We start from the raw sequence: 15,751 nt of genomic DNA on the forward strand, positions 1-15,751 counted from the left end.
GATTTGCCTGCAGTGTGTTGAGCAGCCAAACACAGATGGTTATCAGTGTAGTGGAGATGGGATGGCGCATTTCTCTCGCCACCCTACGCTGTTTTCTCTTCATACTTGTCTCCTTCAGCTTCCAGTAGTGCGTAAAGAAAACTCCTGCAAGGCTCCGTGTGGCTGGTTTCAATATGGGACAGTCTCTGCAGCATTTTGGTGCACGTGTTTGTGTGCTTTTGCATTCATGTGTATGCAACCCTGCACATATGCACACATATATGTTTTATGGTTATATTATTCTTCACATGTCAGTATATATTAGGGACACTGTTTCAGACCAGACCATTTTCAATGTAGCGCTTCGAAACACTGCATTGCTGGGGGGCATGGTGAAGATGGAAAGGTCTGAAAAATGTAGTGGCAGAATGCGAGAGGACTAGTGCCAAAAAAAGGTGCTGTGTCTGTATTTTTTTTTTTTTTTAGGGTGACCAGACATCCCCGATTTCTGGGCTGTCCCAGTTTTGGATGACCTGGCCTCGGGCTAAAGCTGTCCCCGAAATTGTCCCTAATTTTAGCTTTTTATGAATGAAAGAAAAAAAAGCTTTCGCACAGACTACAATTATTATGGTAGCGCTGCTATTAACATTACAGATATAGCAGTTTTAATATGAATAAATAAACATTTAATTCTTTATATATATATATCGATCTCTAAGTATCCAGATGACCAGTAGAAATGCCAGATTATGCATGAAAAAACAAAAAAACACTGTGTGCTATACTGTGATACCATCAGATTTTTTAAAAATACTGTGATGTACATTTTTGGTTATCCTGCCCAGCCCTAGTATATATATATGCTAGGGAGAGAAGAGATTTAGAGGATGAAGTGTGAGTATTGAAGCAGAACAGTGCGGCAGCCAGTCGCCACCAAGCTTCTGAATACTAAACTTCCCAAATGTCACTTTGAAGAAGTTCATGGATGAATCGTGCCTCTTTACACTCTTTCTCTTTGCTGTCTCTCTGACTTTGTATTCAGGAGATTGGACAGAATTTAAATCTAGAGGTTTTCACCTCTCCCTAGATGCAACAGGTCTCTCTCACTCTCTGATAGAGTCCAGTATTTCTTTCCTCTTTCCTCTTTTTTGACGTCTGTTTTGATTATTCTTTCCTTCAGGTAATTCAGATAGTTTGAAGATAGGTTTGAAGATAGGCTTCTATAGCTATAAATAACATGATGATTTCAGTTTGTTTCTGACATTTTAATGAGGGAACAGTGATAGAAAGATGGTCTCTGTTTATTTTAGAAATTCCACATATACGTTTTACGAAACGATATACATTTTCCCTAATCAATCTTTGCTTGATACAAACACCGAGGGTTAGGGTTTTTTATTAGTCGTTTTTGATTTGCCCTCAGTCCTGATGTGATGGTTAGGTTTTTCCCGCTCTCTCTGAGAGCTGTTATTAGGCCTTATCTGTGCTGTATATTACATAGAGTCAGCCGTACGTTTAGTGAAGGTCACAGTAGGACAGTGCAGATAGGTATGCTGGGTAAATATACATGCCAAACCACATTGGCTCTGAGAACTGATGTTATCTTCTCGGCCTTATAGCAAAGACTGAACACAAGAGAACAACAAAAGACCGAGAAGTATCTGCAAAAGAATGATCAGTGTGATACATATGGACGCATAATTGAAATCTGTAAGGATTAAGCAAAATTTTCCTGTGCATCCAGAAATGATCTCTTTGGGTACATGCATGCAGAAATCTACAAAACCAAAGTATTCACCTTTGAAGTAAATTGTGTTGTAACATTAATCTAAAAATTGATAAAATAGGCATTTTTTTCACTCAAGTAATGAAGACAAAGCATTCATGACTTTTTAGACACCCTTAGGTTGGAGTTCTTAGGTAAGTCTCTACAGACTCTGAATAACTCAATCCGAGTTACATTGCGAGTGTATGAGCGATGTCTGGAAATTGCCATTTTGAAGTCGCTCCACAAATGTTCAGCAGTTTTTAAGTATTGGTTTTGGCCCAGCATCTTGATGCTACCACTGCCATGCTTCACTATAGGAGTGATGTTGTGCAGTGCCCGTTGTTTGCCAAACACAGTGCTTGGAGTTCTGCCCAGAGAGTATTGTTCCTTACATTTGGTGTAGAGGCTTGGCAAAAGGCTGTTGGATGCCTTTTACTCAAGAGTGGCTTCAGTCTACCAGTAAAGGATAGCTTAAAGGCCTGATTGATGAAGTTCTTCTGAGAAAAGAGAGAAGTTCATATCTGTAAAGGACACAGCTCTGAGGCTTTTAGAGTTACCACTATGTTCTTGGTCACCTCCCTGACCCGAGTTGTTCTTGCTTGGATACGGAGTTTGGCCAGGCAAGTAACTCTTGCTCTCCTGGTGGTTCCAAACGAGTAATTACTCAGACCAAGACTGTGCTCATACGAACAGTTGAGGCTTTTAGAAATGTTCCCAACCCTTGCCTTGATCTGTGCCTTGCCAGAACCAAATTCACAGGGGTCTACAGAGAGTTCCACGTCCTGATTAGCAGTTGCACTTGTGGCGCAATGCAAACAAACAGCAGTTGATTTTAACCAGGTATTAAATGTGAATTGGTCAGCAAAAGGTCGGCTTTGTCATTACGAGATTTAAATTGCAACTCAATAAACTTCAAAAGGTGAAATGGCCTGGAAGTGACTCACACCAACAAAATACCAACAAAAAGAGGTTATACAGTATGTTTGTGTTGTATCTCCGTTATACACATTTGTCTGAATTCTTATTATGGGTACCTGTTGTGTCTATGTGGTCACATGTTAAAGTTGGCAGTGCTTCAGTGAGCACATAAGTGATGATTTTTTCCTCTTTTTTGTATGTGTGTCTGCTGCATGTGGTACACAAACGTGTGTGTGTGTTTAGGCGAAGCAGCTGGAGGCCAGGGAAGCTGAGCTAAAGAAGCAGGACGCTTTCTACAGAGACCAGGTGGCCCGGCTGGAGGAGCGGGTAAGAAACAGTTTGCAGCATACAGCAACCTGAGAAATAAACTCAATTAATATAAATGTGTAAAAAAAACAGGTTGTGCCGGTGAACACAAATGGTGAGGATAACCGATGAGTCTTAAAATAAATATTTATTCTTCAATTTAAGTGAAGTATAGTATTAAGGAACATCTTACAGTACTTATTTTACAGCTGAAATTGGATTTTTAAAGTTGTTTCTCTCTCTGGGTTTCCCAAATGATAGCACAGTGATATCAAAGGTATAAACTATACATGGAGCTGTACAAACCTAATTCTCATAGAAAGTTTTTGCCTCTTAAAACTTTTTTTATGGTGGACAATCATCTTTCACTTGGGAATAATATGAAAAATATAAATAATCTACCAAAACTAAGTCAATGCACAACTAATTTTTCTGGGACATGGATCCTGGGCCAACACACACAATCTACCGCGCTATTTTTATCTATATTGTTGAATAATGCAGTCACTGACAGCATTGTGCACACAAACCCAAACACGGGCACATATGTTCATGCACAGAAATGGAACTGGTCACCGCTGAGCTCAGCCACAGCACAGTCTCATCTATTCCTTCTCTTGATCCCTCTCCCCCACAGTTTTTGTTATCATCTTTCAACTTAAACTCTGTGTGCATTCCTCAGTGTGGTGCACATTGCTGTCCTTCGCTCTCTGTCATTCTCTTCCTCTCTGTAATTGTCTCACTGCCACTTTTAGGTTCTTTGACTTTCTTTCCTTTAAATTCCACCCTTCTTTCCTTTGGCTGAAGTATAAAGGGTTAAATCTCATTCATCGCAGTGTGTGTCCTCCTCCTGTCCTTGAAAAAGACACTACACTGATGTTCCTTGTCAAACCAGTGTCCTATGGATTGGGACAAGGGTCAGTCGCCGTGGTTAGTGCTCTTCAAATGGCAGCTCCATGCTGGTCCCAGTGAGAGACGCCTGCAAGGCAGGGGAGCAGGGTCAAATATCGTGCTAAAGTGTGTTACAAGGGATGCCTTTATGTGGTTCTCAAATCATGAGTGTCTCAGGAAGGGTATAATGCCCTATTTAATGTGTTTAAAATGACACCTTCATGCTGGGAAAGAGTTTTGTCTCCTTTGGAGAGTTCAAAAAGTCAAACGCTCTCAATAGTAGAAGCCAAATGGCAATTTTTACCACACTAAGAATATTTTTTAGAAGATGCTCAAATTTTAATACTGTCAAGTCTTTTCTGTCATTTTCTTAGTATTTCCTGTAACTTATTGAACAAACAACACATGTAATAATTAGATATCGACTGATATGGATTCTTTAGAGCCGATAATGATACCAGTTTTCTTTTTTTTTATATCAGCACTGGCCGATACGTGCTGCCAAGTTTTTTGAACTGATATTTTGAGTCGATACTGCTTTTTTCCCCTCCAATTACAGGTTAAGAATGATACACTGGTAAGAAAGGATACAAGTTTCAATTTAACCAAAAACATGAACATTTATTGAATGTTAAGCGGGGGCGATTCTAGGCTAGCAAACGTCAGCTAGCAAAACAGTAACAGTAAAAGTTAGGGCTGTTGCTAATGACTGTAATGTGTTGGTGCTGAGTGATAAAGTAAATAGACTTTTGTGTGGTAACCGTGTAACAATTTGGGGGTGCTCGACATGCCTATGAGCATTTTCCAGCTAAACTCACTCTGCTAGTGGGGGACGGGCAATGTATGGGCTGCACGGTCCGCAGCATCTCCAGCAGCAGTGGGCTGCCTATGGATGCACCTGTCTGTAAATCTTGCAAGGGAAATAAATATATGTATCTCTACGAATAATGTGCTATTTCATTTATGATAGCCTTGATTTCATAAAGCACAAGATACAATATTGTACTGTAGGGGTCGATAAAAGTTTCAGATATTTCTTTTTTTTGTCCATTGAGTGGTAAAACCACAGGGAATGTGTAAATGAATCTGTGGGTAAGTTGTTAAGAAAACCCTTCGACACAAAACACTAGTGGCCAATTTATACGTGAAATGACACAGATCTAGCCGTACAGTGAAGCTTCTTTCGTTTTCTATTTGTCATTACAGCATTGGACAGTATAACTCTACTGTATCATATAGTATGGAGGCCAAACGTAAGTGCAGATGGTAGAAGTGATGAGTCCCAACTAACACAGGCATTATCGACTCCAGGCGCTGGCCATCCATCAGCCATGTTGGCCTCTGGTCAATATTCCTTAGATCAAAGTGTCAACAAATCACCTTCACACCTCAGAGAGAAACAGAAGATTGAAAGAGAGAGAGGGAGAGAGCACAGAAAGGGATGGAACGGCAATAAGGAGAGAGATACTTCATTGAAGCTCAATGGAAAAAAAGAAGCTGGACATTTGGAGACAAACTGTTAAAGAGTTAAAGAGATTCCGTCTTCATGCTATGATAAAGTGACATTTGTGAGAGCGTGGTAGAGGATAAGAAGAAGAAAAAGATGAAGGTAAAAGAAAGAGGCAGAAGAGAAGTAGAATGATTAAATGTCACTGAATGGTAAAAGAAAAGTGTGTAAGAGAAAAGGTTGAAAGACCATAACCCATCAGTGAGTAGTAAGAAGGGAATATAAGTGTGAGAAACGGGGAATGTGAGTTGCTGGACGGGTCTGCAAAAAAATGATTCTTTTATTGATTTACACACAAGAATGAAGTGATAAATTAATTTCCAAACCACCTTGTCTGCAAAAAATGCACAGAAACCCTATCGTTTCAATTTGCAAATGATATTATCAGGATTTATGGCCTGTGCAGACAAATACACAACAGAAGTAGCAACCACGTGTGCATATTGTCCAACGGTGTGTGAGGCTGTTGCTCCTGTGTGTAACTGAGGATCAATAGTGGGGATATAGCATGTTGTTTGACTGCGTGTAGAGCGGCTTGGATCTCTGTAGGGGGGGCGGGGGGTGCAGTTTGTTTGGGCTGTGTTAATGACGCTCCTTTTTCTTGTTTGGGCCACATTGCCCATTTGGCACTCAGTACAGCCACTCTTCATTCCCTGTGCTCTTTTCATCTGACATGAGCCAAAATCACTTGTGGCATTTCGTTTCTTTCTGTGGTCACTGTAATGCCTGGTTGTTGTATAGTTTCAACTCCACTGATGACAAATCCAAAGAAAGATCTTCACATCAAGTTACATCCAAATTTTGTTTTGTAAAACAGCTGGTCATCCTACCCAGGTCATATTCTATGCTTTTAAAAGGGTGTATGGCACTAAATTCAATATTAAAACTAGAGTGCAGGACTTAAATTGTATTACATTCGAGACATTTCCAAATGACTTCACCTGATTTTGTTTAAGCTAATCGAAATTGCGTGATTGGCTAAGTAAGCCTCTCTGTATTTTGCCGCATGCTTTGGTTTTAAATCTGTTGCGTGTGATGACATTCTAGTGGTGGCGTCTGTTAGCAATACGCAGCAACTGTAGCTCCTCCAGTGGAATGTGGCGGAGAAACTAGAGTTACAAATGTGACCAAGGTTAAACAAATTTACCATCTCTGGCGTCCAAGAAAGGTTTCCGATGCTCAAGATAAAAAAAGAAACTGACTTTTGAGAATGATTACTGTGTAAAAGAAGAAAATGTGATGCGGCTTTTTCTTGTTGTGGAGTGCTGAGGGAAAAGAAGGGACTGTAGGCATATGTTGAATGTACAAATATCGTTTACGTGATTAGTTTGACTGCCAGACGGAAGGGTACAGCCGTTCCACACTAGCTTTACAAGAAGTTAATCTAGATACAGGGTATATTTATGTGGATATATTCCTCATAGATAGTGAAGAGAGTACGCTTCTGCATTTACAGACATTTACAAGAATGTATATCATGGTATTTTTCAAAATAGGATATACAGTACCACAGTGTATTACGGTATTTTTTTTTTCATGCATAATCACGTGTTCACAACATTTTCTACTTATTGAGAAAGGAATTAATGCAGTAGATAGACATGTACGGTTTCATTAATTTTGACATATTTATTCATATTTAAACATATTTACACTGCTATGTCTGTAATGTCAATTACAGTGAGACCGGGTACCGTAATAACTGTAGTCTGCGCGCAACTTTTTTTTTTTCGTATTCATAAAAAGCTAAAATTGGGGACATTGTTGGGGGTACCTTTAGCTGGGGGATAGGTCATCCAAAACAGGGACTGTCCCCATAAAGTTGAGACATTTGGTCACCCTAAAAAAACCCAAACATCTGACACGGCACCCTTTTTTGGCACAAGTCTTCTCGTTCTGCTGCTTTCCATCTTCACCACGCCTCGCAGTGACACAGTCGCACCACACGTGTTAACTCATTATGTTTGGCTAAGACTAAACAGATAATCACTAGATAAGACAAAATGACAATAGAAATTATTAGTTGCAGCTTTATTATGTACATGCTTCAGTGTCACTCCTTCTCTGTATATGTATTAGTGGAGAAAATTGACTCGGCCTTGTGTGCAGGAAGAGTTTCAGGAGTTCAGATAAAGTTTTTAAAGTAAACTCTTTCAGTGCACACGTCAACACGCATCGTAGAGTAAATCTGTACGTAGCCTAGAATCAGTCGTACGTGATGGTGTAATGGTGGGCAGTGAACACAGTTGTAGTTCTTTTAACCAATCTGCACACACCGTGGCTATCAAAGTGCTTTTTGGTTGAAAATCCATCCGTTTCCTGGTGGGAAAGCACATTTGATGTCTCTTCACGGTTTGCTGCTAGCTAAATATTATCTCCCATCACATTTTTTCGCTCTCTGTTCCTCCCTTACCGCAGGATTCCCCCCAGTATTTGCACACCGACAGAAAGAGGCCGAGGAACCAAAAGAGAGAGGGAGAGAATATAAGTCTGATATATATTACATGTCTGTTCCAATCCAACATGGTCATTCATCAGAGTGGCTTCCAGTGACAGGCCATCACCAGGCTCCCAGACAGCTCAGCCTGCTGCCTCCGCCGCTGCCGCTCATTGGGGCCACAGCTACCAAATAGCCCCTGAAAAAACAATATCTATATATTTATTACATTTTCACTCAATACCTGCCTCGCTGTAAAACAATCTCATATTTAACAATCAACTTGCCAATGTTTCTTTTTCCTTTTTTTCCCCCTCCTACCATGTCTTGTTGCAGCCCTCCTTCTCCACCGCATCTGCCTCTATATCGCCCCCTTTTTTAGATTTTTTTCTTTTTTGAGTGGCGTTTTTTTCTCTCTCCATGCCTCAATTTCATTTTTTTTTCAGAAGGGATTTTTCTTTTTTTTTTCAATCTTTCTTTTCGCCTTGTATATCGATGAAATTGGATTTTTCTGCTCTCCCATGGAGGACAATCACAGCAGCAATTGCCATCTCATAGCAAAGTTCCACAGCACAGTGAAAGGAAGAAATACGGGAGGAAGAGCATTAAAAAAACTGTAATGGCTTCTATCTCTCTATCTCTGCCTATGCCTCCAACTTGCTAGCTTCATCTCTTTCCCTGTCATTTCTTTATCCTTCTCTTTCTCAATCTCTCGCACTCTGTCCCTCATTCTGGGGGCTAGGGCTAAAATATTTTTAGCCATAGAAATGAAAATAAAATCAAAACCTTCCGCTATTGTTGCAGTGGAGATGTTTTCCATCTTGGTAGTTCTTTCTCTCTCTTTTCCAATGAACCGGATCAGTGTAGTCACAGTTGCTCTGTTGTACAGCTGGAGACGGAGTAATCTGGAGGTAAGACGTGACAGTGGCTGCGGTGTTAAATTATTGTGTCTGACACTGTTGGCTGTTTTAGCCGCATGACGGGATTCACAGGGATTTAACGGAAAGTCTTTTCAAGGAATGGTGATTTCACAACAACAGGGTGGCACATTCATTTATATCACTAGAAACCCCTGCAGCTGGAACCTTCCGCAGGCTAAAATAAGTCATGCTGGGCTACAACTGTTTATTTAACTAATGGTAAGTTTCTAGGCTCTACCGGATTATGTTGAAGGACGTGTTTTCTTTCCTTATCTTGTATGACAGGATGGGTGGACACCTTTCATCTTCCAGTCATGACAGTAGCATTGCCTGAACTTTTGTTATACTGTATGAAATGAACAGTTGGTGGTTTGCAGTAAACTGAAATGACTGCAAATACAAATGACTTATGTGAAGTTACGAAATAGTTTAAGGTTGTAGGAGTTATACTGGAAGGTGCCCACTTGAAAACCCCAATGATGTGTCGCATACTGCCTACTGCTGTTGGCTAGGCGAGTTAGCTGGTGTCTTCTTGTTGGTTGCTAGTTGGTAGCTGACTGCTAGCCTGCTGGTTGGTTTTCATTTGGACTGGGCTTCTAAATGTGTTTTGCCTGGGATCTTGGCACAAGGGATTGAAACATTGTATTCTGTGTAATAATGAATTCTGCAATATTCATTTTAAAGCTGGTAGTTGGATGAACATAATACCTCACCGTTTTAGCGTAGCTTAGCATAGGTAAGGAAAAAGCAAGGCTAGCTTTGTCCAAAGGTGATGAAATCAACCACCAGAGAGTCCAGGTATTTATGGTGTGTTCACAACGAGAGCAAAGCAAATGCTTGCCCTTAAAATTGATGGATCTTAACATCAACTGTAATTCATCTTAAAACATCACTCATTTGTGTGCGATTATGTGTTTCTTGCAGTCAGCATCTGATTGTTCCCAGAAATGACAGGAAAATACATCTCCCTCCCTTTTCCCCTCAGCGTTGCATGTTGATGAAGTAGATTCATAAAGCCCAGGGAGATGCACACATTTTTTTTTTTTTTTCTCTCAAGTGGAAGCGATTTCTCCTTGAAGGGACAAGTGGTCACTGGGTTGCAACCCAGTCCAATTATGCCTTTCTGTTGACTTTGCGTGCTTTCGCACTGAATCGAAAATAGCCTTGTGTTCTGCCTACATGCCAATGACTTTAATTAAACTGGATTAATATCACTGATGGTTGCTGGTTGCTGGCTCCAAAAGTATTTTTTACTCAAGCTGGTCTAGGGAAGTGCTAGTCTTGACTGACATGTCTTTTACAATGTGGCTGACAAGCCGTCTTAAGGTTCTGTGTGAGATCCACCCCTCGCTCCACCCCAGCTCCTCCCTATCATAGATATTTGGTCATAGTGTGCCTCAAAGAACCAAGCTCAACGACAGCCAGAGTGGTAGACCGCCAACCAAAGGGTGGTCTTTTCACAGTGGTCAATGATAAAATCATGGTTAGAACAGGTTTTGAGAAGACTTTTTACCTCTGGATAAAAATAGATCTTTCTATAAGATCTTTTTTTCTGCTCGCTGTCTTACCCTTTAAATCAAAACTTCAAATGTTTTGCTCAAAAACTGTTTCCCTAGCCTCCTCTCCCGTTAAAAGCAGCCTGCACTCAGTCACACAGCGGAAGTCTCATTTTCTCTTGCTCTGCAGAAACGTAATGTTGGCCATGGTGGGGATTCTCCCCATGTCGGCCCTCCTGCTCAGCAGCAGATAAGAGAAAGAAGCCATCAGTAGAAGGAGTTATTTGTTTTATTCATTAAAAATTGGAAGCTGTTTCTCTAAATTGAGCCGGTGCATGTGTTTTGAGTGCCGCTTCTATCTTCTCCATATCGCTGCAGTGCATTAGCAGTAATGACTTAATTTGTCTTGGACACCCCCCACCAGCATTTTGTTGTGCCTCAGATGAGCTAAAAAAAAAAAATAGTGGATCTAGTGGAAGGCAAACAGAGTAAATGGGATGAAAATAAACAGAAACACTGTTTTATTAAAGAGGTGGTGGAAATGTGATTGAACAGGGAGGAAAATAAACTGTACCAGGTTCTTGTAGTTACACATTCAAACGACGAAGCACCGCTAAACAAAAGACCACGATCAGAAACACATCTTTCTGAACAAGAGTGTGCTTTTGCAGCTTCCAAAACCTTGATAGAGGGAGGAATGTTTTCAGCCAAACTGAGCAAGGCCTCTCCTCTGTGGTCTAATAAAAGGTCAGGGCTACTCTCTAAATCAGTTGGGACAGCAGCAGGACATCACAATTTTGAGACCACTCAGTAATCACACAAATTATACTCTTCCCTGCCTGGTGGTGATCGGGTGAGTGAGGGTTTTTCTTAATTTGTGTGTGTGTGTGTGTGTGTGTGTGTGTGTGCGTGTGTGTGTGCGCGTGCGTGTGTGTGTGATTCACTGTTTATATGTAGCCACCAGAGTATATGTAGACACTTTAGGCAGTCTACCTTGTGTGTGTAGGTGTGTTCGTAAATGCATTGTTTGTGTGTGCGTACATATATTGCAAGTGGTCCTGCAATCATTGTCACAAATGGCCTTTTGTCCTCCCAGGTAGATTAGTGTGCTGATTAGTGCCAGCTCTGCCATTTAGGCAGGTATTATTACCTAATACTTAGTATTCTCGACAGAGACACGAATGCAGTGGCTCAATCTCAGCACCCAGGAGAAGTCTTATTCTTGCCTCTTTAGCAGGCCCAAAAATCTCCTTTTAGTCTTTTTATCTGTGAATAAGCCCCTATTTTAAATCCTTTCCTTCGCTCTTGACAATTCCTTTGTCTATACCCGTCACCACTAGATTCAAGGCCAAAGGGGCACCCATACAGCATTAACTTACAAGGTAACTCTTTGGATTTGGACATACCCTTTTAATATGTTTTATGTATAGACTAATGTGACGAGGTCAGGTAGATCAGATTTATAAACGACCTGTTTAATGCTGTATCTTTTTTCGTCACATGCATGGAAATAATTGGCGGTAATCAGAGGTAAAACAAAGACAGATGGACTTGTTGGAGTTTTCTTGAAGATGTTGGGACACTCACCTGGGTGGTCTTATCAGCTATAAATGAGTGGTGGGGAATTTGAGTGAAAGTTACAGTGCTTTGTTCGTAGAGCCTAAAGAGAACCATTAATCTTGAAAAGAATCTGAATCATGTGAGTACTTGGTCGTTATCAGACCCTTGTCATGTACGTTTCAGGTAGTAACCACTCATTTAGAACTGAAGAAGCCATTTGGATGACTGGTAAAACATGTTTGATAAACTTCAAACAAGGCCACCAGGATTTTATCGGCTCGGCCTTCGATGTGAACAGGAAAGCCGTGTTAACCTGCTAATTTACACAATGACGTTGATGTACCTGACATCAGATTCAGATTTTGTCACTGGATGGCCTGTCAGACTGCTGCTCGCAGCTCAAAAACAAAACAAAGTTTTGGTCTACTTCCCATAAGAGACCGATCTCTGAAAGGCAGAGATTTTTGTACATTTTTTCAGTTAAAGAAATCAAATGTGTTGTTAAACAGTCGTTAATGGAAGCGCATAGGTGAATTAGCCCTTAGTTATGTTCGGGAAATCGCACCAGGGAATCTTGATGTGAACTGCTTATGCGCCGCTGTGTTTATATACAGCTTGTAAAGTGATATGGCACACATTTTTTTTATCGATCATGACAGCAGACTGGCAAGACCGTGAGATCCACGAGCTGCTCTGCATACGTGGAGAAGAGGAGATTCGATGTACTAAATGTGTAATGACGTTGCAGCTCTCACAGTGGGAGGTCAGACCTGAGACGGCTGGCAATGTGAAGGTGCACCTGGTATTTTCAATGTGAAAGGGGTATTTGTGTTAACTTTGGTTAAGATATACCAGGACCTTAATGACTTAGTGGTTATTATGTGATCATGTAGAGTAAACACCCTGGCATACATTTTGATATCCAAAAGCTCACATAATTTTGACAGAATGTGCAAAACTGAAGTACTCTGACTTTACTGCAGTTCGTCTTTATCAGATTCCATCTAAATGACATAGACTCATATTGGTATCAGACCTTTTGTCAGCGTTGTCATGTCCCATCCTCTTTTAGCTCCACAACACGCGGCTATCGATCTTTTCAGCAGCGCAGTTCATTCCTATTGATCTTTTCTGAACTATGAAGAATGTCTTCCCTGCTAAGAGCTTAAGCCGGAGCAGATAGCAAGAAAAGGCCTAAATTTGTCATATTTAAGTGTGTCTGTTATTTATGCAAGATGATTTAAGTGTTCGTTATCCAGCGATATCTATCTAAATTTAGCTAATTACAGCCTGAGTTTTTTATTTTTTTATGCCAGTGCCTAATCAAACAGATTGTTTCGCTAAACCATACCCCAACAGGTGATTGCATCTTAAATCTTTCTAATGTATTGGAACACATCCTAATAATTTTGTGAATTACTCATTCATAGTGTAAGTACTGCTAGTTTTAACATGAAGCCCTTCACACAAAGACACTGGTTGACTTCGGCATCAATCAAACCGAGTGCAAATTTTCGGTCAAGCTATCCATCACTTTACAACCTCTCACAATATGATTATAAATGTGCATAACAGTCAACTACGAGCCGACAAGACAGATCTTCCTGGGCTTGTATAAATGGTCCTGGAGCTCGGTTATGTGGCTGTGTTTGAGGAGGTAATTTAGGTTGAGTGGTCCTGCTATGGGTTCATTTACTATGGGTCACTGGGGGATTATGACCGCTGCTCTGTAGATTGTTGACTGGCGACCCTGTGGCCTTACAAGATTGCTGTCTGTTATTACAGCAGTCTTTTGTGAGAGGATAAGAGCAAACACACATACACACAAATGCTCATAATTCACACACACACACACAGGCAAACGTGCACAGTGTACAACCATAATAGACAAATTCAATCCTTGTAGAAGTCATACACCTGCAAACATACTTTCCACTTACAACCTATATATATGTATTACAAAGCGCAAGCTTCTTTGCTGTAAACTCAAATGTGATCTTTGTCTTTAATATATTTCTCTATTGGATTTTAATATAGTCTCAGGCAGAGCTCTGTAGGTGGAGTTGCTCTGATTGTAGGGCTGTTTCCGGTGTGAACTACGAAGAACTGTCATTCTATTGAAATGTTTCCTTTTGTCGAAATAACTTCAACCTTCTTCTTTTTACATTAGAGCCTGTTGTTGTCACATTCCCACGCATTTCTCTGACTGACTTCTCTCTTGCCTCTCTGCAGAGTGCGCAGTTCTACAAGAGCACCACCGAGAGCTACCATAAAGCTGCAGACCAAGTGAACGCCAAATTCAAGTAAGTTTAGACACATTCCACAGAGTCATATTTCACAGACCTCTGTCATGACACTCGATGGAACTGAGCCACTGAGCGAATATATCTAGGCTTTCCCTGCTATCCCAAGTCAAGATACCTGTTATGCAAGAACCCTATTAAATTCAATAAACAATAAATGTTCTAACTTTGTAGCATTGTTCCATCTGAAAGTTTAATTTGCAAACTCTCAACAACTCCAGGCTACTCCTAGCAACAGACTGTCTGGAAGTTAAGCTAATTGATGCTAACTGAAGGCTTTAAAGCATGTCAGAGCACTTCCACCTTGCAATTTCCACTCTCTGAAAGATCATTAGGAGAGGCAGTAAAAAGGAATTGTGGAAATCAAGATAGCATCTGGAAGATGAAGACACATTGGGTGTTGCTTCCACAAACAAGAGACTAGAATTAAGAAACCTTAGACTATCCTTTGATTCCGCCTCAGAAAAGAGATTACCTACAGGTGAGCTCTTTGGCTACAATCATCAAGTTTCAAGTTGAGTATTTTCTCAAATGATTCTTTGGATCAGACGCTGCTGTATGTTTTTCCAAACTTGTTATTTTCTATTGCAGAAGCTTTCATTTCCTTATTTTAATTTAAGAAATCAACAAATTACGTCATTTGCTTCTCACAACCTTTTGGTCGTGCACGTTTTACGGTATTTGAATGCATGCTGTGTATAATGTAATGATGCATTCGCTCGTGTTTAGAAGTCCATATGGAGCAGTGAATTCTCTATTGAATTATAGCCACATTCTAACCCACGTCTTTCAATCAGAACAACATTAGCCTGGACCATTAGCTGATGTTCATGATGCACTTCACTGATAAGGCTAATCACATGCTGATAGTTGTTGTCGGGACTTGCTCTTTTAATATTTCTGTGTTGGAGGTGTATCATTCATTCTGTATCTTCTACCAGATGCAAATGTAGTTTTATGAAATGACCAGCGATCCTCACACCAAAAAGTGTCAGGTAATGTCTGTGTTGCAAAAGGAGATGTGCGTTAGTTTAATATTTTTGCCTTTTTTTGGTCCAATTTACCAACCATTTCTCTTGTACTAAAAGAAGTATTAAGTTGTTTTTTTTTATATCCAAAATACATTACACCAGTGTGACTCCATACTGTACTTTGAAAATGGGTGTTCCTTTCTCTGTATACCTAATAATAGATTTAAGTTACAGCCACACCTTGCAACGACAAAAGTGATTTAGGAGGTAATATTGAACACCCAAGCTGTCATGGATGTAGCACATACCCAACACGTATATGTAACTCAAGAAGATTCAGAACCCCTTCCCGTCCGGGTTCCATCTGTCTTCTTAATAAAAGGCCATTAGGCTCCATAGTAATGTTGGGAAAGTGGATGAGGAGCCTGTAGGAGGTGGGGCAAGAATGGGCCCTGGCTCTGAGCTTACCTCTAGGGAGGCTAGGCTGATTGTGTTAGCCTGTCATTAGCCAGCGCTAACACTGGGATCATTGTCTCCCTCAGAAATGCTGAAAACTGATTAGCCTAGCCCACCAGGGCTTTAGCGCTAGACTCATGGAAGCCGGAGCCGAGACTTCCCAAATCACATTAAAGAAGAAAAAAAAAAAAAATACACTGGAATAGCATTAGTGCAGAATGACAGCGCTAACTGCGAGC

At 40.5% G+C, this 15,751-nt stretch overlaps 1 protein-coding gene across 1 annotated transcript in view; it reads left to right on the top strand.

The window, feature by feature from the left end:
- Positions 1–15,751, top strand: part of chchd3a (coiled-coil-helix-coiled-coil-helix domain containing 3a) — a 67,983-nt gene that overhangs the window by 35,314 nt on the left and 16,918 nt on the right. The window contains exons 6-7 of the mRNA XM_047575550.1: positions 2,909–2,992; positions 14,015–14,085. Coding sequence (XP_047431506.1) covers positions 2,909–2,992; positions 14,015–14,085 — 155 coding nt within the window. The remainder of the gene's footprint in view (positions 1–2,908; positions 2,993–14,014; positions 14,086–15,751) is intronic.

This window comes from Mugil cephalus, chromosome 22 (assembly GCF_022458985.1).
Source record: "Mugil cephalus isolate CIBA_MC_2020 chromosome 22, CIBA_Mcephalus_1.1, whole genome shotgun sequence".
NCBI lineage: Eukaryota > Metazoa > Chordata > Actinopteri > Mugiliformes > Mugilidae > Mugil > Mugil cephalus.